This window comes from Dipodomys merriami, unplaced genomic scaffold (assembly GCF_024711535.1).
Source record: "Dipodomys merriami isolate MVZ:Mamm:240054 unplaced genomic scaffold, mDipMer1.0.p SCAF_15, whole genome shotgun sequence".
NCBI lineage: Eukaryota > Metazoa > Chordata > Mammalia > Rodentia > Heteromyidae > Dipodomys > Dipodomys merriami.
Genome location: NW_027202826.1, coordinates 16,281,575 through 16,306,719, shown reverse-complemented (window position 1 = coordinate 16,306,719; position 25,145 = coordinate 16,281,575). Strand labels below are relative to the sequence as shown.

Genomic DNA, 25,145 nt, shown 5'->3' with positions numbered 1-25,145 from the left:
AGGTGGTTAGCATATATCAGGCATAAGGAGAGGTGATTGGGAATCAATGGGGAGATTTTGGCATTTATATTTAGTTGGAGAAGACAGAGGAGTCTATAATGGTAAATGAGATGAAAGAACTAGTATTTGAAAAATATGACAAAGTGAAGTGATAAAGTGGGAGACCTATCAAGCAGATTATAATGGAAAACTGCATGACTTGAACACAAAACGTTGTCATCATGAATGACAGTATTTGACAAGATTGAGACAATATTAATAGACAAAGCAGTCATCTTTTCCAATGTCTTGAACTGATTTTATAATCTGTGCTGCTTTGGCACTTTAAAAGAAAGAGAGATCCATTTCATTTCCATTTCCTTCTTATCAATTCTATTTATTCATCCAGATCTTCATTTTCATTCTTGAATTATATGGGAAAACATCAACAGTCTTCTATCTCATGTTTTATCTTGTGAGATTATAGAAATGACAAGAAAGGCAAAAGTCATCAAAACTAACATGGTCTATATCTGTCCAATAGGGAAATTCTCTACAGTTAAAGACAGAACTAAGAACTGCCATTTTCACAATGAAAGTCCGTGAGAAATGGAAGGCTGAGATTAATGCTAAGCCAAAAGTCTGAATGAGCAGAGTTAGCCTCTGTAATCCCAGCTACTCAGGTGGCAGAGTCAGAGAATCTCAAATTGAAATCCAATCTAGAAGAAAATTAGTTCTGAGACCCAGAAACTTTGTCTCAAAGACATTAGTAATGAGCTAAGTTTTCTAGCTTAGGACAATCATGGATTCTAACATAATTTCTTATTTTCTCGGGGCTTTCATCCTGTCAGATTTCCTTCTAGAAAACATGTGAGCTCAGAATTAAGCTGGAAGACCTCAGACATTCACTATTTTCTCAAAGTGAAACAATCTTTTCTGTGGTATGAGAACATTTATCCAATTCTGATCACATTTTCTCTTTGGCTGTACCAAATGTGTCTGTTTAAACTCTGTCTAAACAAAGAAAACGGAGTAGTTCTGCTATCTCAAGTATGAGAATCTTCCCTGTTTCCAGGAAAACACATGCAACCAACAACTCTCCTTTGGTCTGGTAAAGTTTATTTACTCCTCAAAGGCAACCAGGGTAATTTTCTGAATGATTCCCTGGCAGCTCTTATGTCTAAGGGTTAAATAACTACCTAAAATTCATAGAGATTTCAATGCTCAGATGTCTCCAAATAGACTCTCCTCCTTTTTATTTTTGGCTTAAAGTATAGTGTAAATTTAATATACATAGGAGTTGCTGTACAAATTTATATACACAGAGCACATATACTGTACTTCGTTAAATGTTTCCACTAATAATACTCGTGGGTGTGGCTGCTGCCATTATAATGTCACATGTGTGATTCACATAGGTTTTGATCTATATCTGTACATGGAAACCCACTCAAAATGAAAATTGCCTTTGAATGACCATGTAGGACTGGCAATTCAGTACCACTAAACAAGTGGAAATAATGTGATATTTGAGTGGCTCGGGAGGTTTTAAATGAGCCAATTTTAGGATATTGTTGAAATGTTCAGCCTTTTAAAATTATGACATAAAATGCTAAGAAATATAATCAGACAAATTTCTACTAGAAAATAGTTCTTTTTTTTTTTTACTCTGTGGCTCAATTCGTCGTCTTCATGACATTTATATGTCTTTAAGCTCTGAATCAGTGCTGAACACTGAAGGCAAGGAGAGAGGCTATCAGACTCATCCAGGAAGCCTTCTGAAAACTACACTGGCCCTTCTCTACCCACAGTCCCTCCTCCCTTTGAGATTCTGTCTAAGATGTATCTCTGAACTTGAGGAACACCATCTGCTCACTTACAAATAGGCATTTTTATCTCCAAAAGGGCAGGTGTCTGCACATGAGCCTCTCACATATCCAAGGAGCAGAGGAGGAGAAGCCCTGAAGCATACATCAATGCAATCTTTCAACTGAGTGCTGACACGTGAAAAAATGGATATACGTTTATAATATTTTCTGAGTGATCTATGCAGTCGATTAGCCCCTTGTAGTAATGGGATAAAAACTACTCATCTGGGTCAGAAAGCATTACTCCTGGAGTTTTCTCTAAGTTCAGGATTCATTCTGGGTGATATCCATAAACATGAGCTTTCCTATATTTAAGTTAAAGCCACCAACTCTAATCAAACACTGTTATTGGACAAGCTTATTGGATCATTCTAACAGTGAGGTTGTGACATTTTGGTGATACACACTGTTCTTTGATTCCTGTGATCACCACTTCCTGTTCCCCTCAACATGTCCCTTCACTTGGAAAATACATTGTGAGGATTTATAGATATTCTTGGATCTTCCACAGTACTGATCTTACAGGTTTGCTTTGCACTAAGAACTGTCTTGAGTTTGTTCATATTTCTTGTGAACTGGCTCAAACATGATTGTTCACAACTTGCATGAGTTCATTCTCTCCATATAACACATTTGACAGTAAGCCCTACCATGAGGCAGACATTGCTACTCCAGTTTACAGAAGAGAACTCACAACTGACTATGAAGAGGCCCAGCAGGCACTTTTGCTTCAGACGTCATGCTCAGAAACGATCAGAAGCCACTGGTGTTTGTTTTGTAGTTTAGTCTCCTGTTGAGATCTTTTGGCCCTAGGGAAGGGGATTCACAAGATGCCCTTGACCTTGCAAGCATGGGTATCATGGAAGTTACAATGACCTTCATATCATATTAAATTCATAGAAGTTTGCATATCTCTGCCTTCAAAGACTCAGACTACATAAGATCTTTCCTTTTTAATGTTTTTTTCTTTTCCTCCAGAGGTGTCTCATCATGTGCTAAGCTGGTTTCCTATCTCCTCTTCTTAATCACTGGATTTTCCCTTAAGTTAATTAGAAGATAACTTACTATCCTTTTAAACACATCCCCATGGAGAATTAAAGAAAACCTGACTTCCTGCTTCCTGTCTAGTTCCACTTTTTACCACCACACTTGGAAACAGTGAGATATGGGCTCATATTCGGGTGTCACAGTTCCCTTGTATATCCTCCAACTCAGTGAAGTTAATGGCCTCAGTCCCAATTGGAAGTAGATAATTTTTATTCCTGTCGAAGCTAACTCATTATTGGGCTGCAGATATGGAAATCTTATCTTGGAACTCAGAGACTCAACATGGATTTCTTCTCTTCTGCCTTTCTGCTCAACCATAGTTACATATGGTTTCCTGGACCTTGTCTCTCTTCCCCAGGTAAATGGGTTCTTCAAGATGAATAAGAGCGTTATCTTGTTAATAATGTAAAAGACAATAATAGTCTGTTAACATCTCAAATTTTGCATCCATTTATTGTGTGCAGATCAATCTGTAAATAGTCAAAGAGTCTAAGCATTGGACACTCAGTTTTGAACCTTAAATGACACATAAATGTCATGTAGGAAATTATACATCTACAGAGACATCAACAGATAATGATGGAAAAGCACATAAATATTGGGGGAAAAAATGAAGATGTGACTTAGGAAAGCTTTGTTCATGGGCCAGCATTTGAGCTGAGATTTGCAGAATGGTTGGCTTATAGCTGAGAAAAGAAATGTTAAGAAAAGTAAGGATCATGAGCCAAGACTAAGAAACTTGAAATGTTCCGTTTGCCAAGAAAGAGTGCACAACACAAAGCTTGAGTCATGGGAAAGGAAAGTTACCATGCCACATATATGGAGGCAGAGTGAGATACAAACATGCCTCTAATCTCCATCTATAAGTAAGTCATATTACATTTCCTTCACATTATTTAGCTGTGTCTTCTATAATCTAAATGCAATCAATAAACAAGGTAATTTGTAATCCTTGGTAGGATAGTCAATAAAGGGAAAATAAACTGTTACCTATAAATGGTCTCCATGGATGTATTACAAGCAACATGTCAACAAACCATTAAAAAAAAAAAAAAGAAGAAACAGGGAAATTCCCTCTGACTTCGCTAGTGAGAGAAACATGAGGTGAAATTTGCCTCTGAGAAGGATAACCATCCAGAAATGTTCCTGGTCCTCACAACAAAAAACAAAGCTGCAAAGGGCAACACAAAGAGCGTTGATTAAATTAAAAGGCACATACATTTATGATATAATTTAGTAACTTATCCATTTCGTATACAACCACTTGGGGTGTCTAAGTGATAAATGGGGGTGGGCTATGCTTGTGATATGAGTATTACTTTAGTATACTAAATTTCTGTCTGAGAAGTCCTAGTCTCTAATGACCACCTATGTAAGTAAGCAAGGAAAATAATGGCAAATATATCCCTGTCCTTAAAACAATGGATGGTAACGTGTTTATGAATCTGAGTGTTTGGTTGCCTGCTAAGTATTCACTAACACCAGGCTGCTCTTGGCCAATGGGGGAGTCCAGTGGACAATGCACTGACCCTCTGAAGCATAGCTCCTTTGCTATTTAGCTACTTCTGTTTGCTTGTGATTTTTCTCTGACCCTAGTGTATGTAAAATAGCTTTGGGAAATTCTCAGTCGGATTGTTTTTTTATTCCTTCTATTTTTCATCTTCTCTTAGTTATAAGAAAATTTCCTCTTTTAATCTTCTTTTGTTCCTCTTAAGATGTTCAGTTAATCCATCAGAAATAAAACAGAAACCATAAGGACAGTGAACACTAATGCAAACCCTGTGTTGAAGAAAAGAAACTCTTTCTCATTCCAATTGGAATCAGGCAGGAAATAAGAAGAATGGCGGCATTGTTGAGGGTGGTTGGAAATATGGTGAAACGGACTTCACAATCTCCATAAAATCTCACATTTTCTCCTTCATACTTCTTTATTTATTCTGTGAGCCCAAAGATCAAATGCTGTGCCTTTTGTTTGATTTAATTATAAGTTTGGTTTTGATTGGATTATATGTGCTCTAATGACATTGTTTTCCACATAATGACACATGATTAACAGGATTGTACGGGCTGTACTCCAGACCATAATTTATGGCATGCACGTTATAAAGCAGAACACATTTCTAGCGATGAACTTACAAATAAACTTAGAAAGAATAACTGAAAGTAAAAAATTTCTCACATATATGATGGATTAGGCTAGGTATTATAAATTTTCTATAACTTAATTTTTTTTACTTATGTTTTAAATGTTTGTTATTTGCCTTTTCCATGCCAAACACATTGTTAAGGATTATATAAAACCAATAACACGGTTATATATGTTGGTGAATCATCACACAATTACTTGAGTACGATATTTCAATTCCCAATGAACGCTAGTAGTGCTAAGAAATTGATGTGTCCCTCTCACCCTTTAAATCTTACTTTTAATTCTTTAATGCCTTTAATTAAGTTGAGGGTAATTTACTGTAGCAAGTCGCTCTTCAGGGTTACCTTAGCGTATTCTTAATTATAATATGAATATTTAATAATACAAAATGTTCATCCTATGTTCTAGAATAGTAACCCCATCCCAAGTGGACATGTTATGGGTAGCTACTTCACTCATTTTTCTGTTTACACTGACATTCATACTCTGCCATTCAACTTGATTATTGGGGTAAACTCCTAAATGGACACTGTGATTCTTTTCTCACTTTGATCTGTCCTGCATATAGCTAAGACATGGTTATTGCCAGAGTGCTTTGTTAGCTTTCTAATATGTGTATCATGTAAGATAGACCATAAAGCCAGCTATGATGCTTTACAAAACACCTCATGGTGGGTGGGGCTATCTGACACAAAATTAATGCCAACAAGTTATTTAACTAGGTTTGAACTCCACTTCTGTGTGCTTCCAGTCAGAACTATAATACCACTTCCATTTTATTATTGTGTGTCATAAATGAACATATGTTTGCAAACACACAATGCACACAAATATAAAAACCAAGGCTACAACTCATAGCAGAAGTAAGTTAATGCTTTCTGGACTCCAAATGAAGTTGGCAATTTTGCTATGCATACCCTACTTCTCTTACCCTCCCTTTGCTCCTGCTGTTTCTTCAGACCAAAATGCCCTTCTGCTCCAATTCAACAAGCACAAATCCTGCTTATCCTTTGGGGATCAGGTCTAATTTCTCATGTAAGAGTACTGGTCCTTCAATTTGTTGTAATTACCCTTTTCTCTCAGCTCCTTTAAACATGTATCCATACTCTTCTCGCTACATTTCTCAGTCTCACTGCTTTGTTCTGTAGTCTGCCTTATTTTCTACTATCTTATTAACACTTCAAGGGAGACCGTCTTCTCATTTATCTTGATTTTAATTTCAGGACATGATTTCTCACATTGAGCATAACACGTTTGCTAAAACAATGCTGTAGATAAAAAGAAACATCATCCCCGAACTGGGAAGATGAATGTAAGTTTGTTGTTCATCGATCACAGTTCATTAGATATGATGCACCTAGATTATTACCTGTTCCAGTCTCAATTCTGGGGCTCCCGACAGGAGGCATCAGATACAGCCTCCAGCCTGTATGACTTTCTCTCCTACACCTTAACCTGGTGGCTTCCTGAAGACTGTACTGATATCTCATGACAAACAGCACAAGCACATATACATTGGGAGCAACTAGCCTGCTGAGCAATGCCTAGATTCATCTGCCAAAAAGCAAGTTTCATGCCAAGCCACCATGCATGAGGTAGGGAGCTCGTCTTCCCACCTGCATATGGCAGATGAAAGCATGGAGTGGCTGGATAATTCTATTTATAATAATACAGGAGTAAATAATTTGGAAAACACTATTCTAGCTCCACTCCCCTAATATTAGTAATGGTACTACTGCTCTAGGTTCACTCCAGAGCTCCTTTTATAAGTACAGGGGTTCTTCAGATGACTTGAGGAAGAAGCCCATTGAACATTAAAACAGTAAAATGACAGGTTATGGATTTTCAAAGGTCATTCCAGAAGTCTGGGAGTGTGTGGATGAGAAATAAGGGTAAATGTGCTACAAAGAAATAATAAGACCTCTTGCAACCTGCAAATATGTGTCGTTATAGAACCACACAGTGCTCATGGAAAAGGTTCTACAGAGCTTTAAGTAGTACAACTGGAAGGATTTAGTAATTGAATACATAAGGCAAAGGAAAAAGATAGTGAAAACCATTTCCAAGTTGACCCTAGGGTGGTATCATTCACGTGCCGAAAGCCACGATCACTTCAGATGATGATGGAAATTGAGTACAATGGATAATCCAGCCTGAATGTTATCATAATACTGTGTTAACCATAGGAATAGTACAAAGCACTTCCACACACATTTCATCCTCACACTAACTGTCTGTGTGTGCATTGCTGATCTCCACTTCCCTATTTCTTTTGACATAGATATTAAGTACAAACAGGTTGTCGAGATTTCTGGGTAAAGAAGCTGGCTAAATTGAGACTAGAAGCTAGGTGATCTCTTTCAGTGTTCCTCACCATTGCTTTATATAAAGGATATATCTATGATATATATGAGATATATTTAAACTTCCCTTTATATATATCATATATATATATATATGAGTACTTATATATAAGATATCATATATAACTCAATACCATACATATGTACATACACATGCATATTTACATATATGTATATATAAATATATATAAGCTTAAGACTTCAGCCATTAAAATGAGAAAAACAACCATCTCCAACCTGGCACATAAGCCAGGCACCAATGGCTCACACCTGTAATCTGAGCTCAGATCCTAAAATCTGAGGATTGCAGTTCAAAGTCATTCTGGGCAAAAATGTCCATGAAACTCTTATCTCCAATAAACTCCTCAGAAAAAGCCGGAAGTGATACTATGGCTCACGTGGTACAGAGCTAACCTTGAGGCTTTTCACTTTTACCCAGAGTGTCCACCAACCACAGTCCTCCTACCTGTGCCTCTTGAGTCTTCCTGAGTAATTTTGGACATAGTCATCTGCCACTATACTTGAAGGGGGACTAACTAAGGTTTTTCTCTCCTCCCACAACTCCAAGCTGGCTTTAAAACACAATTTTGCTGATCTCTATTTCCCTATTAGCTGGGATTACAGGCATGAGCTACAGCATCCTTTGTTCAGGTTTTCATTGTTTCTTCCCTCATATACCAATTACTGGAATGCACATATGCAGAAATCCCACTGGCTTTTATTTATTCCTTCCTTTATTTATTATTTTTCCTTTTTATTCTTTATTATTCTTTTCCTTTCCCTTCATCCATACTGACCTTTCCCTCTTTCCTGCCTCTCTCCCAAGCTGTTTTCTTTTTCTGATAATTGACCCAACTCTCAATTCCACAACATTCTACCTCAATGCTGCACATTTTCCAAAAACTTAGTAAGTACATTCTAGACCGATCTCCTTTCCATCTACCTATGTTTTTCCAGATGTACACCAATCACCTTTGTGTCTCTCCTGTGCTTCTCCTTTGAACAATGACACACCATCTGTGCATGCTCTAAGAGACACAGCCAGACACAAGAGAATATGGATGCTATTTTGGCATTGGGCCTCCAGGAAAGCTGTTTGAAGGTTGCAACATTGGCTCTACCCGCTTTGGACTTGCTCTTTCTTTTTTTGTTGTTGTTCATGGAAAGTGGACATGGTACCTGAAGTTGGTAAAGCACCATCTTTGTGAGTCTGAAAGCCACACATCACGAAACATGGGAAGCCACAAGAAGAGCTTAGCTGAGTCCTCCTAGGGACCATGGATTGCTTACTCTAAATTCCTTGCCTTTAGGGACCGGTCACCTTACAACCACATCCATGAACTTTCTACCATGACAAGTGCTTCATTAAGCCTTCTTCCCACATAGCATCTTTCCAGTCTTCCTGAATCGACATGTTCTCATACCCTTATAGTCACACATCATTTTTGTCTTTATTGAGAATCCCTTATTCACTCTATTTTATTTCACTCTATTGTCTGTTAAAGTATGACCTGCTGATGCATGGGGACTTTTACTACAAGTACTTTTTTTTTAGGGTTCTTGGAACGGAGCCTCCTCAGCTAGGAAGAGCAATCTACGTGGGCTGGTTAGTCTTCAACCCTTCTTAAGCAGTGCTGCTTACTTGCTGCAGTATTGTGTTGTGACAAAGAAAAGGAGATCTGGAAAAGTCATCTCGTCTCACATAGGACAGGATCAGGGGCCATCATTTTTGTGTGTCCTCCTTCACTGCTACCTTAGTCTTCTCAGCTTTTGCTTGGTGTTAACTTCTTTCTTAGCTTTTCCTCTGGGGACTCTTTCCGCCCCCCCCCCCATTCCCCTCAATCTCAATCTAAGTCTCCAGTTACAAACATTATCACTTGACCCAGTCCTTCCTGTTCTATTTCAGTCATCTAATCACTGGGATTACCTTGATCACAGGTATGGGACCCAGCATAGGCCAGGGTCACATGTCCAAGGCTTTGTTGACCAGCTGTAAATCAGATTGCTCTTTGAGCTGAGAGTGAACAGGGCAAAGACCATGGAAATCTAGAGCTAAAAAGGCCCCACCATGGGGATCCAAGTCTGTGAATGAATCCAAAATGGAGAGGCCAACCAAGGAACAAGGTTTGAGGTGAGAAGAAAGAGCTATTCCTGTACTTGGTATCTTTTTTTCTTTTTGCTGGTCCTGGGGCTTGAACTCAGGGCCTAGGTGCTGTCCCTGAACTCTTTTGCTCAAGGCTAGTTCTCTACCACTTTGAGCCACAGTGCCACTTCCAGCTTTCTGGTGGTTAATTGAAGGTAAGAGGCTCAAAGACATTCCTGCATTGGCTGTCTTTGAACCACATTTCTCAGATCTCAGCCTCCTGAGTAGCTTGGATGATAGGGCCAGGGCCCTGCTCTTACATTTGATACTTAAGTTCTTGGATCCACAGCATGATCCCTGCAGTTAAATTGATACAAAAAATTGCCTAACTACATGACCTTGCACAAAGCCATTCCGCTATTGTTGTAATAATCCACAGGCTTGCTAAGTCCCCCAAAGTTTGTGTGTTAGAAACCAAATGCAGTGTAATGTGTGGGGCAGAATGTGAGTTGTATGTTTATGGAAACGCTGCCAGCATAAATGGATTGATGGCTTTACTGTGGGCTCTCCCTCTTGCTCCTCTCTCATGTTCTTTGTCCTTTTGACCTTTTGCCACTGGATGACACTGACAGAAGGTGTCAGCCCCTCAATGGAGGACTTCCTTGGTGTTTTCAGAACTAGGAACAAAGGACTATCTATTCTTTACAAATTTACCAATCTTCACTATTCTGTTATAATAATATAAAGGAACCAAGACATAATAAAAGTACTTGAATCTTCAGTCTCAGGGTTAAATGAGATAGTACACATGAAGCGTTGAGCATGGTGCTTGACCAGGTAGTGATGGATGAATAAATATTAGGCATACTGACACAGATATTTTCCCTAGATATTTGAGTCGCATACAACAATAAGTCCTCTATTTTATTACAGTGGCTTGAGTTGGGTTATTTAGCCTACTAGTAAATAAATTTGATAAATATGTTAATAATATAATTAAGTGAATAAAACATAAAGCTGTAAGGCTTATAAGTTTATGGCAGGCCAAGTCTTCTTTGGGCAGGGGCAAAGCAAGCGAATTGAACTAACTGAACATAGATCAACTCCTTCTCCTTAATTATGTTCCTCTATCAGTAATTTCATCTGAAACCTTTGGATTGAAAGTTCCTAGTTAGAAATGAGCTTTCCTCATTATTGTTCTGTTTGTTCACTAAAATTCCCCTTTCAGGGCTGGGAATGTGGCTCAGTAGTAGAGTGCTTGCCTAGCATGCATGAAGCCCTGGGTTCGATTCCTCAGTACCACATAAACAGAAAAAGCTGGAAATGGTGCCAAGGCTCAAGTGATAGAGTGCTAGCCTTGAGCAAAAGAAGCTCAGGGACAGTGCCCAGGCCTTGAGTTCAAGCTCCAGGACTGGCAAAAAAAAAAAAAAATTCCCCTTTCACATTATTAATTCACATTTCTTGTGTGAAGACTTAGTTTTCTAAAATTACATAATAATACAAAAATATGAGGACTCAAACATAAGGACGGAGATAAAAATAAAAGAAACTATTTCCATAATTACAATGTATGTTCTGCTCTTTCTTATTTAAGCCTTAAGCTGGGAAGTTTTTTTTTCAAATCAGTTTAGAGTAAATACTATTATTACTAAACAGCCCACATGCTAAATAGCATACTTTTCTTGGTATAGATTTCTGGAGGGATATGCAAGGGATTTGCATGCTTAATTCCCATTAGCACCTGTCACTGGGATTTATTATCCCAGAGTTAATTCTCTACTCAATGCAGCCAAGAAATAGGAGGCTCTTGTATATGGATTTAAATGAAGCTTTTTATTTATCAAAATGGGATGAATTTCATGTTAGTTCCTTAGACACTTACAGCAACCTCAAAGCCATAGTCAGATAAAATTTTGGTTAATATTTTTGTTTCAATTTTGTTTTAATTTTTGTTCAAATATGATTTTACTCAATAACTGGGAAAACCTACCCATATTTTGAAAATATATGGGAAGAGGGAGCAGTAATAAGGATTTAGCTCAGTTTTAAAATCCATTGGCTCTTGTTCATCTCTTTAATAATCAGTAAATATTTATTGACTAACTACTAATTCTTGGCTGGGTTCTAGATTCTGGATATGGAGTACTGATCGTACTAGGAAAAAAAATTCCCTGGAGAAGCATATATTTTATCAGAGAATATTCATCTATAAACATATAAGTATGTATACATATACATATACATAGAGAGATAAAAGGATTGTATACACACAAATAAATAAGTGCTAGAACAAAGCAAAACTTATGAGCAGAAATGAAGGTGGCTGTTGCTATTTGGGTAAATTGATCAGAGAAGGCCTCTCTAGGCAGTGATAGCAGAGCCCAGATCTGAGTGTTGTTAGCAAGCCTATTCTCAAGAGCCTAATGAAACACGCATCATAGATTTCCTGAAGAACAAAAATGTGACAGTTAACAAAATTTGGCAGGATGCTGGTACACTGGCAAATATCTTCTGTTACCATAGCTAATCAAGAAACTTGCCTGGGAGGTGAAGCTAATGTATTTACTGGTGTGTTCCTGTCCTTTCTTTTCTGTTTTCCATCTCTACTCTCTTCCCCTTTTCCACTTCCCTCTCTCTAACCCACTTCTCAAACCATTCTTCTGCCCTCTTTAGGCTGAATTTCAGTACTGAATCACTTTTCCCCTTATCTCTTTCTCAGTCTCTCAAGGAACACATTTCCTGCAGAATCTACTATTGAGCACTTCAATGTTCCAAGCAAGAGTCTGTGATAATTTCAACCATTTGTAACTGTACTAGACTTTGAGGGATTTTTTTTCCCCAATTGAGCCTTTTGGATAATCAACCAATAATTAAATGATCAACCAATAATTAAATAATTAAATATAAATTACATATCAGATTCTGTATGGAGTGCTGGGGATGGAATACAATGTTAATACAAGAGTAACATTCTAGTTAGAAAAGAAAACCCAAAAACGATTTGTGAAAGAACGAATGAATAACTTCAGAATTTTATTCAGGATAGTGATTATGGTGGGGGCGGGAAGCATATTTCCTTAATAGAATTTGGGCTGTTTTACTTCTTGGAACAATTCAAATATAATCATACTACTCCCTTCTTGTGATAGAATATTTAGAACAATTGGCAGGTTACTAGTAGCCTACCTGCACCACACAACATGGCTGTTACTCTCTACATGCAGCTATGTAAATCTAAATGAATTAAATATAATTTAAAATTACCTCTTCATAGTAGCCCCATTGTAAGTGCTAAATAGCCACATGTATGTACTGATTATGATTTTGGAGAGCATAGATATGAACATGTACCTCACTGCAGAAAGTTCTGTCGAATAGTACTGGTCTAGTTAGCATAAAGCTGGTGCAAATCTTCCATCCCCAATAAAAATAACAGTTAATAATTGAATGTGTCACACATTCGGCATATGTGTAATTCATTCAAGCCCTGACAAAACCCTTTATGAGAATTGCTGCTGTTAGACCTATTTTACAGATTAGGAAACAGAGACACCTAGCCTTACTTGTTCTATATCACCCATGGAGCAAATCATGAAGAACTGAACAGATAATCGGACTCCAGTGCCTCCCCTCTTACCGAAACCATCATGATGTGTTGGCATGAGAAACTGAAGTGAAGAGATTTTAAGTGGCAGACATAGCCACTAGAACTGACGCCTTGTGTTGCTCTCTGACAAGTATATGGCCTTCTCAGGTCTATGGGATTCATCCAGGGGAGTTATCATGAGCTAGTGGTTTAGATGGAGCAAGGCAAAGCAAAATCCTGGAGTGTTAGAACTAAAAAAAGGCTAATCAATTATTTAACAGGTGCAAAAAATGAGCCATGTAGTTTACCTGACCCTTCAGGACAGCAAAGTGAGTTCCAACCATAGTCAGAATTAGAGATCAAGTTTGCTCTAAGAGTGTCAGTGTGTGTGTATTTACTCCTTCCCGCTGTGCCTCTGTAATTGAATTATTTTAAGTCCATTCTTTTCCCTTTGTTTCACCTTTCTTCATGTTACCCACCCATTCTGACAGTCGTCCTTCATCCCTATAGCAGGAATCCACCACCTAACTGAACAGTCCTTTCTGAATCATAGCTGTCTTCCTGCCTTTTACGCATGCAGTTAGGAATTTGGAAAATATGTCAGATGTTCCAACAGCACTTTGGGTCTCTACAAATTCTGTTGTGCTTTTTATTTTATTTTATTTTATTTTCCTGGAAGAATATCTCCTCCTGTATTGCGTCAATACCTTTAAACACTCAAGCACAGACAGCCACCAAGAAGCACGCAAAGAACGCACTGTGGAAGAAAGGAGTTTTCTTTCACTGATCGTTTAGTTTCTGTTCCACCGCAAGGAGGTCACAACACAGACTTGCCAGAGCGAGGAAACAGTCTGCTCGCCGCTGACAACCCAGATAGTGAACTGGGACACTGCATGAAAAAAAGCTTCACGACTTCTTCCCCAGCACTGGGGGGACAAGATCGAGTCCACATTAGGCGTGATCAACCAAAACAAAACAAAAGCCATGAAGTCCTAGAGCGAGCCCAGTCTCAGGCAATCTGACTCCGGCTTTGCCTGCGCGGTGTGTCCGGTAGCGCACAGCCGAGCGGCCGGGAGCGCGTCCCCAGCGCTCGCCCCGCGGAGTCAGGCTCACCGCGGGAGGCAGGCGCGCTCTCCAGCGCAGCCGCCGCCGCCTCTTCCCCGCGGCGTCCGCCGCCGCGGCTGGAGTGAGTAACACCAACCCGCGATCACCAGCTCCGGCACCAGGCAGGGATCTGGCTCCATCCTGGCTTACATAAGGTGGGCGGGCGCGCGCCCGCCGCCGCTCGGCTCCCACCCCCAGCCCCACCTCCAGGCAGAGTTGGGCACCTCCTGGGCGAGCGTGCGCCCCCCACCCCACCCGGATCCCCCATCTCCGTGCGCCCCGTTCTGGGAGGTGGACTGTCCTTGGCCCTTCCCTGGCGGAGGCGGCGGCGGCGGAGGCTGGGGCGTCTCTTCTTCCCGGGTGAGGAGCACTGAGATTGGAGATCGGAGCGCCTCACCGTGCCCGAGCCTCTTCCTGCCGCTCCCTCCCCTCCCACTCCCCCTCCCCACCCCGCTCCGTGGCTGTGTGTGTGTGTGTGTGTGTGTGTGTGTGTGTGTGTGTGTGTGTGTGTGTGTGTGTGTGTGTGTGTGTGTGTGTGTGTGTGTGTGTGTGTGTGTGTGTTCCGCGCGGGCGAGGGGACCCGGAGAAGCACTCGGCGCTTGGCTCGCGCGGCGGCGGCGGTCTCGCTGCGCCCTGCCTGGACTTTTTTGCACCCAAAGTGGGGAGCTCAGCAGCCCCTGGCGGGGAGACTTCAGGTCGTCGGTTCGAAGGCACGGGCGGCGGCGGCGGAGAGCGATCGTCAAACTCCTCCTCGCCATCTCCTCTCCGCCCCTCGGTTGCGCGCCCCCCCCCGCCCTTGGAGAAAAAGTGGAGTGTGGTGGCGCTCGCTGCTGGTTATTTCCTTTGGACTGCTTGGTGGGGCACGGATTCGGCCGCTGCCCGGTGAGGATTTGCTTCCCCCACCCCCTCCGGCCCCCCTACACACACATAGACACATACCCCACCTCGGGCACCCCCTTGGATCGGTCCACCATGAGGAAAGGACTGCGGGGCACCGCGGCCCGCTGCGGACTGGGGCTGGGATACTTGCTGCAAATGCTCGTGCTACCTGCCCTGGCCCTGCTCAGCGCCAGCGGCACGGGATCGGCCGCCCAAGGTAAGCAGCAGGGGTGCGGGCGCCGGGATGCGCGGCCACTTCTCTTGCTTTCCTCCTTTCCCCCACTTTCTACCTCTTCTCCTCCACCTGGACTTCTGCCCCCTTCCCCCCACTGCCCCAATCTGCCCCATGCCTCGCAGCTGGAAACCACTTTTAAATGCCACTTTCCCAACTAGTGAAGGAGCTTTGACTGTTCGGATTTTTCATCGTTTTATTTTTATCTGTTTTTGCTTCCTCGAGATGAGCCAGGATGGAACGGGGAACGCACGCACGGGGTGGTGGACCCGTCTCGGTGCCTGTGGGAAGCCTGGGGGGGGGTGGCAGGGTGTGGGGGGAGTATGTATCTCTTGCACTTTGGGCTGTGCACACGCGCGCGCGCATCGTTGCCTGTGGTCCACGCGGAGGTTTAGGGGACGCCGTGGGGGGTGCCGTGGAGGCACCCCGGACGCGCGTGTGGTGCGGGGGCTCCCCTGCGCCGTGCGGTGACTGGCCTGGCAGGATCTTCCTTGAGTCTCAGCTGGGAAAATGTGTCCTTTACAGCCAAGGGGCCCTTATCCTTCTCTTCCCCCCTACACACACACACTGTGCCCAAGTGGTCGGTGCCCCTCTGGGCTGCTGGTCCAGACGCGCTAAAGCTAGATCGCCCTCCCGGACCCACGATCCCAGAGAGGGGCAGGGGCCGGGTGCGGGTGGGCACGCATGCCTTCTCCGCCCTCACCCTCTCCGGGTCTCCCTGGCACCACCACACTAAGACACTTAAGCCCCATCGCTCAGAGGCAAGAGGCTGCTGGTTCAAAGCAGATCTGCAACTCCCCGGCGTGACTAGCCTGTGTAGAACGCTGACATGTTCATTAACGCGTGTAAGCCTTCAGATACGCGTACCGCGGCTCTGGAGCAGGCCAGCCTGGGAGGAGATGGGCTCCGGGATTGGGGGTGGACAAGAACCCAGGATCGGCCCCGAGGCTGATCGCTGCGCTCCCCGGAGGTGGGAGGGGTGGAGGCTGGGCCCCCAGCCTTTGGGGCTTGGTGACCTGAGAAGGAGTCCAGGCTGCTCTGTCCAGGGTTTTTCTCGGGTCACCTGGATCTCTGAACCTCCAGGTGAAGTCGAGCTCACACCGGAATCTTTTTTACTTCATTTGCCTGTGATTGCTAGCTGGGGAAGCCTGGAAAGCTTTTCCTGGAATTGGAGTGGGGGGGTCGGGGAAGGATGCAAGCAGAGGCAATTCACACACTCACACACACACAATCCTAGGATACGCTTCTTTTCAAATCTGGAGGGCTGGGTAGGCGCGTGCTAGCCCCAACTTCTTAAATGAGGCTCAGCGGCTGATGTGTCCTTCTGTGATCAGGGGAGACCCCGGGGGTCAGGAAGAGGTGTGGTGGTAGATGGGGGCTCGGGAGCCCCCAGGCCTGGTGAGTGTGGTAGGGTGGAGAAGTGAGCGATTAGCAAAGACTTGTGAATTCGCCATAGTGACATCCTTGGGAGTGAATTTCCCTGCTGCCCTGCTAAGTGGCCCAGCTCCTAAATCCTTCCTTCCTTCCTCACCAGATGTCTCTGGTCCCTCAGGTTCTGCTCTGGTTTTTTTCTGCACACCTCCGAGTTCATCTGTCTGTCCATTTTGCAATCTGCACAGTGAGAATATGGGGCGGGGGGAAGCTTGTAGGTTTCTTGCAATTGGTAAGTTCTCTGAGAGGCAGCCTAGGATGCCTAGAGGTGGATGTTTGGAATCCTAAGTGAGCAACCTGATGCATAGTCCTGGAATCAGCCCTGTGACTCCCTGTGGAATTCTCTTGCTGTTATGAGTGCACAAAGGACTAAGCCATGGTGGGGGGGGGGGGGAGTCGATAGGGAGGGAGCAGGAGACAGGATGAGGCAACTGTTTAGGAAAGAAGAAGTAAAGTCCTCTAAAGATACCAAAAAGAAATGGGATTCCTGCTGAGACCTTACAACAGCTAAATTAAAATGACTGGGTAGAAAACAAAAAGGATCAATAAAGATAATCAAACTGGGCACGGTAAGTGGATTAATATTGAAAGAAGAAGGGAGAAGAGATTAAAAGAAAAGGCACTCAAAATGCAAGGAATGCTAACTGCTTGCATCTCCCCCCCCCATTTCTTGTAGACCAGACAAGGATTAAGTGGGAAGAAAACTCATGTGTTGGGTGTGTGCATTTCACTACAGCTCTTCTCCATCTATTATTTAGCGCCTCTAGTTCTGGATGAATCAGATTTGTTTTTGTTTAAATCCTATGGTGTGAGTCAAGTGTCACTGGCTTATTGCTTATTCCCAGCTATTCAGGAGGTTAAGGTCTGAGGCTCATGATTTGAACCCAGCCCACGCAGAAAAGTCCTCAAGAGTCTTAGTAACAACTAACTACCAAAAAGCAGGAAATGGTGCTGTGACTCAGATGTTAGAGTGTCAACCTTGAGAAAATAAAGCTAAAGAACAGCACCCAGATCCTGAATTCAAGCCCCTAAACCAGCACACACAAAAACTCAAATTGTCTATAAAATTCACTACTCTAAGACTTTCTTCTTTGTTATCACCCATGTTTCAAGGCACTTGCCCTGCTTGTATTGTCTGGGAGGTATCAAAAGTGGAAGGCACCAAACTCCAATATTAGCTGCCATCATCATTTCTGCTATCCATTACCCCAGCCTGTTTCCTACTCGACCACTGTTAACACTATCCTCTTTGAATCATGCTTTTTTTTGGGGGGGGGGGGTAATGAGACTTACAAGTCCTCCAGTGTCTCTGTGTCCTTCTCACCTTGCAATAGAACAAACTCTCACCTATAACCTCAAGGTGCCATTTCCTTGTTCTGATGAGTTCAATACCACATAGGACTGTTTTATGAATGGAAATGCATATGCAATTAAGACAGGAAAGTTCTTTGGACTACTTTACAATGTGAATGAAGTTGTTTTCAAAAATCTGTTTTGGAGGACAGGAGAAATGAGATATTTGAACATAGATGTCCCCTCAGTGATAACTAAGGGAGGAAAAACCATGATGTTTAAGATAGAAATCTCAAGAATGGGTACTTTTTTTTTTATGAGTACTGAGTTTTGTAACTGGTTTAAAAACAGGCAGCAGTCATTTTAAATAGGTCCTTGGGAAATTCTCTAAGCTTTAGGCAACAACTTTCTCCTCTCTGGCTACGCTCTAATTGTTTCATCCCCTATTGCAGGGAACTCTTAGCTCCAGGGAGTTCCTGGTGCTTCTGATTTCCAAGAATGCAAGATTTTACTAGTGAAGGCAAGGAGCCTATGTGTGTACGTGTGTGTGCCTGTGTGTGTGTGTGTGTGTGTGTGTGTGTGTGTGTGTGGCTTTGATTAGTTTGCTTCTGAAATTGTACCTCCTGTTGATGAATGCATTCTATCTGGTCTACAGAGCATTGGTATTCTGATTATCTAGCACCAACTAGTGTTATGAGTGTTAACACCTCCTGGTACAGAACTGAAAGTCACTGATGACTGATCAGACTTTAGAGAATGCTCTATGATCTTAAAGTAATTAATAGTGTTTTAAAACAAACAAATAATATATTTTTGCCTAGAGAACAGTATAAAGGATTTCCATGCCTGTAGGCATGCTGGTGTGTCATTGAGGACAATTGGATTTCATTATAATTGTACCATATGTATTTCCATTATAAAGGCAAATCTTAGGGAATGGTTATAAAGGCTGCAGAAGACAAACTCTGCAAGCACATGCACAAAATGAAGAATCATGGACAGACATGGTGGTGCATACCTATAACACCAGCACTTCAGGCAAGTCTCAAGTTCAAGGTCAGTCTGGGCTACAAAACAAGAACTTGTCTAAAACAAAATAAAACTAAATGAGGCAAACAAACAAAAAAACCCAAAGAAGCAAATAACCAACAACAAGAAGATCACTAGATTATAACAGACATTTATTGACACTGTGGCTTGCTATATGCTGTAAGGATTCAGAGTTAAACAAGACTGCATCCTGCCTATCTCCTATTGCACTTTGGGAACTGTCTGTGATCAGAATTCATACTGATTACAATCCTGATCTATTTTAAGTAGACTCCCTCAGGATGTGGAAAAGACGTGAGCTCAACTAGGCAGACGCTTTTAGCTTATTTAGGATTTATTGTTGAAACTTAAATACAACCGTTCTCTAATGTATGCTGCATTCTCCAATTAGTGCAACAGCAAGCGAGAGATGCTCTATTAGTCCTTAACTGCATTTAGCACTTTTCTGATTTAGGTCATGGCTTTGCTGGAGCAGCAGAGGGAGTAACTCTCAGAAGAAACATTAACCATGCAGGCTGTAGCTACTTCCGGAAGGAAGAGAAGGAATAAAACCAGTGGGGGTGGAGATTGGGCCTGTGTCAGTCTCCTGTCTTGCAGTTTCAGCCTAGATCTTTTTTTAGTTGACTTTTTTGCATCCGTGGCACTTAAAAATAAGCCTGTGCATATTGTCCTACCAATTGGAAACTCAGGAACTCACGAGTAGAGTATACTATTGGAAGAAACCTTCCCAAAGAACAATTCTTTTACTCTGATACTGTGTCCCAGATCCTGTGCTCTGCATGAGGGACATAGACTTCAAGGAGAAAGCTTCTTCCTTGAGAACACAGACTGGCAAGCACTTATAGCATGACTCACTTTCGGGAATCTAACTGTGGGGACGGGTGGTGGTACTTTCTGGGTTCAAGCATGGAGGTGGTAAATGCAGGTCAGGCCAGGAGTTTTAATGTGATGGGGTAGGGTCTGAATTTTCTATCTAGAAGTGATTTGGTTGAGAGTGGGTTTTGATTTACTTTTACTTTTTCTTTTTTTTTTTTGGTTGTAAGAGTGGGGGTTTGGAAGAGTGGAGATAGGTTCCTACTAATGTAGGATGGCTAGATTTATATTCTAGACCCTTTAGACCCTGCCTCTGGCTCAAGACTTATAGGATATGAGATTTTCTAGAAGCTTAATTTACATTTCAATGGTAGGTTAGTTTGATTTATATATATATATAATTATATATAATCTAGCTATCTGTCAGTCTGTCTGTCTGTCTGTCTGTTTGTCTGTCTGTCTATCTATCTATCTTACCTGGCATTGGAGATGTACAAGCTAATGGCTTTTAAGGCTCTTTTTAGTGCTATTATGCCCACACTATCCATTAGTACAAGAAATACCATAATTTCTTCTTTTAATACCCACTAGCTATATAAGGATGGGTAAATTACTTTAACTCTCTGTGCCTCAGTTTCTCTCTCTCTCTCTCTCTCTCTCTCTCTCTCTCTCTATATATATATATATATATATATATATATATATATATAAATTGAGAACCATGCATACTACAGGTCCTATAAGGATAATTGTTCTGGCTTACATATTTGTGAGGGATGACTACATGGATATGAACTCTTGGAGATTGTCCCAGAACTAATCAGTTCAGAAATCTCTTACAAAAACGCAGTGCCACTTTTTTAATGATACTTCTTTGAAGTGAATTTGCCTTCAGCAATATTAAAACACAAATGTTTCCTTTTCCCCTAGTTGTTAAAATGAAATCCAGGGATTGGCCAGTTTATGTTGTTGCAAGTATTTTTATAATATCCAGATTTATGAAGATTTTAATAGAAACATTTTATACTTCGGTGAGCTAACAGGATGGGGAGTATCAGAAGTAGTAAACATTTTTCTATCCTTCTCTACCTGTTTGCAGGTGTCAGTCTGTAGATTTTCATTGAACATCACAAACACATATTATATGGCAAATATTAAATATATTGAGTTTCAACTTGAGAACTCTTTTTTAGAAGTTTTGTTTTGAAGTTCAGTATGATTTGTCATTCTGCACATTGCTTTCCGTTACAAGTTATTCCATCAGGACTGTGCGATAAAATTTGAAATACACATAAGAACATACCAACTGTTATAGATATCTAAGACACACCTAGCCTTCCACACAGAGTTGCTATGCCTCTAATTGAATTAAAGTTATAACTTAGGAAGTCACATGTGGCTTTGAAAATGCCAAATATGCATATTAAGTCCTGACCCCATTAGATCTTTTCTCAGTAGTGATCAGTGACTCACAAATGCTTTGTGACACCAAGGTGAAGTGTCACATGTGGAAACTCCAATGTTTGGGGTACACCCTCTTTCAATGAAACAAAGGAGTGCATCTTGTGACCACCATGGCAGAGCAAGGGGAGAGAGAGGGGAGTCTGGTGAAATGGTCTTATAGTGACACACCTGTTAAGAGTTCTTATTTTAAAGAGCAGGGCTCACAGCAGCCATTAGAGCAGATGAGGTTGATTAGTCACATTTAGCTCCGGAGTTGTAAGCATTATTTAGTTGAAAATATTGTGAGGATGGGGAGGGGGGTAGTTTACCTTCATTAATCATTGTGTCATGTGGCTTCTATGCCTAGTTTCATTTCTCAGCAATTATAAGAACTATAAAAATGCCTCCTGTAGGCGCACATATATTTTCTCTTCTCCCAACTAAGAGCTAGAGGGAAATTCCCTCAGTACATTAACAAATTTATTGATGAGTACTAGCATCTCTCATTTTTAGTCAATGTCTTAATTGATTATTTAATCATTGACTGCCCAAACTTAATCATAATACATTGTCCTCGTAGTATTTTTTTTCTATTTGAAGAAAAACCTTGTGTCTGAATTTTTTTCTTCAATAAAAATAAGTGGATCCTTCCATATAAAATGGATTGTGAGAGTAATTGTAGTTGAATTATAAGGAAAAATAGATCTTGGGGAAAAAAAGTTGAGGGTTTATTTTCAGAACTCAAGGAAACTAGTATGTGTAATAATATAAATGGTTAATTTACACATATGCCATTCATATATAAAATAGTGATTACTTTAAATGAATGCATAATATGCATGTTCTTACACAGTAAAAGTGCAACATATTAGAGAATGGTGTAGTCATAAATTCTGGATAAAGAAAAACAATAATTAATTTTGGATTGGTTTGTTCCTTATGATTTGGGGAGATAGTTTATGAATTTGTGAGATAGTTTATTTAAATCATTCTAATATCTTTTTTGCAAGTTCAAGCATCTAAACCATCCTTTTAAGAACGAGTTCAAAGAGTTTTCTTTAACAAATGGCAATTCAGTGATAGAAACTAAAGTGCTAGACACCACAACAGCACTGTTGTTTGGTTGTACATGGCTTTCAAAGATCTGTGTTATTTTTAACCACAACCAAACAAAAGCCCAAATTATGGCCACAACAAAACATTAGGATTGGAAAAACAAAGTAAATAGTGGCAATGTCACTTAGAGATTTCTGTCTGTGTGATGTATATTCACATGGGGGTTTAGTTTTGGGTAAAAAGAAAATGTTGTATCTTCATTGAATGAAGAGTTGACCGCATATAAACAATACGGTAAAGGTCATCAGGTTTAGGGCCTAGCAATCTTGAAATCATTCTAAATTAAGCAGTAATTAGGCTGCCCATCATTTTCTCCCACAACTTCCTGTCTTTATTCTAGATCTCCATATGTTAGGGAAAGATTATAAACTTGAAAATACATTAGGAATCCCAGTTCAAAGATTGAAAGAAGTTGGTACCCAACCCCTCCATCCCAGTAGTCTATCACAACTATGGCTCCCCTAGGGCCTGTGGTTTGGTGCAAAACCACTCACTTCAGTAATTTTCAGACACTGAGGAAAAACAGACATACCCACCTGAGTCATTATTTATGATATTCAATATGGAGATCTCAGATGAACATTCATCATATTTGTCAACAGACCTTTGACATGGAACTTCTATGGAAATAGTGTCTTGATTTGCATTTACTTCACTTAACATAGCGTAAGTATGTAGGAGTATTTTACAAACCCATATTTGTTAAAATAATTAAGTCTGGATTTTTTTAATCAACTTGGGTAAGATGTGCATGTCTCAGATGTCTACAATTAAATCAGTGAACATGCTGATATTCTTCTGTGATCATTATGAAATGTTCTGCTACTTCCTGAACCACTCTGCTAAAGATAGTCATTAATAACAACAGTAGTGCTTATTTCTTAAAACCTACCTATTTATAAGGATTGAGAAGAATTCCGTGAGAATTACCGGGGAATTTTAGGGACAATAACTTCCCTTCTCCAAAGGTTTGGCTTGTGTGGAGTTTATCCATAATAGAATTATTATGTATTCAAAAAAATCTATGGTATATTTTTTTTAAAGATTCAGTATTGCAAATGTTATAATAAATTTACAACTATAAAAAAATCTATGGTATCACTCGAAGTCTATCCTTGGACTTTTACTGTGTAGGAACATGTATATTATGAATTAATTTAAAATAATCACTTACATATGAATGGAAAAGTTATAGTTATTATAGCATGAAAAGAAGAAAGATGGCTAAAAAATGACAACAGTAGATTGCTAGTCCACGTAGCAAGAGGATAGGAATCATTTTGCTGGATTTATTCAAAATGGTGATCATGAGAAAGACATATTAGCTAGTCTTATTAGATTCAATTACTATGAAATTATTTTCTAGGATGGTATTTTCAGGCACATTCTTAATGAAATAAAGAATCACAAGGAGTAGAAAAATACATTTTAATAATTCCCTGTGGGAACACATTTGCTTGTAACATCTGTGCGTGTGTGTGTGTGTGTGTGTGTGTGTGTGTGTGTGTGTGTGTGTGTGTGTGTGTGTGTGTGTGTGTGTGTGTGGTATAACTTTTCTTGTTTTAGGAGAAGGAGCTCCTTTTCAGACTTAGTAATATCCTCAAAACACAAATGAATTCCATTTATAGCACAAATTCAGGTAATTGTAAGCTAGGGAATCAGATTTAATCACTGATTTCCCAGTGAAAAATCACATCTTACTTTTAAGCAAAAGGTAGCCTCACCCTTGTGTACAGAAGAGGAATGGCTGTCTCATTCATCGTGGCTTATCTGAGAGACAGTTTTGTCTTGTCTTCCAAGAGAGCTCTAGGTTCACTGGCTTATTCCAGTGAATCAGAGAACTGAAAGGGAAATAACCACAGTTATTTTCCTTTAGTCCTTAGTTCAAGTTTAATTCATTGGCCAGAGAAGGACATCCCTGTTCAGGCAAGTAGGGGTAAAATACTCTCTCTACTCTTATAACCCCCTCTCTCTCCAGGCTCTCTGGGAGGGTCAGCTTTGTCATGGTAAGTGACCTACAGGAGGTCCCCTCCTGTGTGGTATGATCAGTGACATCTACTCTCTTATTCTTCCTTACCAGAATTCAGCGATGGTTTGCTTCAATCTTTTAATCAAATGGAATAAGGTTTGATTTTTTTTTTCTTGATGCCCTCAGCTACCACACTGGTAGCTTTATTTCCAGGATTATCCATGATATCCTTTATGAGAAGGGGAAGAGTTGATTACTAGTGAAAGATTCTACAGAATTCAGAAGATGGTGATGTATCTCCTTGTTCCTATTCATGATCATAATAATGGGAATGTAGAACTATTTGTGTGATATACCAATGTATACATAGAAAGTTACTATTGTCATTTGCCTTCCCATCTTTTGGCATTTTTGAACTAGGATTTCCTTTTCATCACACAAATAAGTTCTGAGGTTTGTACAACTGTTTTAGATACTATCACACATTGATTCTTCTTCATTGATCACATGGGGTTTTCCTAGCAAGATACTTAGTATGCTGTTAAGCATGTCAATGTAAACAATAATTCCTCACAAAGTTTTTTGATTACAAGTCCAAATGTTAATGGGAGAGGTTGCCAGTTTAATGCTGAATTGCAAGGTTCAAAAAAAAGGGGGGGGGTGTCTTAAAGATAACAGCAGACTCCCCGGGTCCTTGCGTTTGTTTTGCATTCAATGACAGTCACTAAATTAGAGAAAGG

The 25,145-nt window shown here is 40.7% G+C and overlaps 1 protein-coding gene across 2 annotated transcripts in view; it reads left to right on the top strand.

Moving 5' to 3' along the window:
* The first annotated feature begins 14,840 nt into the window (after window positions 1–14,840).
* The window catches only part of Unc5c (unc-5 netrin receptor C), a 335,667-nt gene continuing 325,362 nt past the window's right edge, over window positions 14,841–25,145 (top strand). For both annotated transcript variants that reach the window (XM_070022304.1, XM_070022303.1), the window contains exon 1: window positions 14,841–15,275. In XM_070022304.1, the coding sequence (XP_069878405.1) occupies window positions 15,152–15,275 (124 nt within the window). In that variant the 5' untranslated portion in view covers window positions 14,841–15,151. The remainder of the gene's footprint in view (window positions 15,276–25,145) is intronic.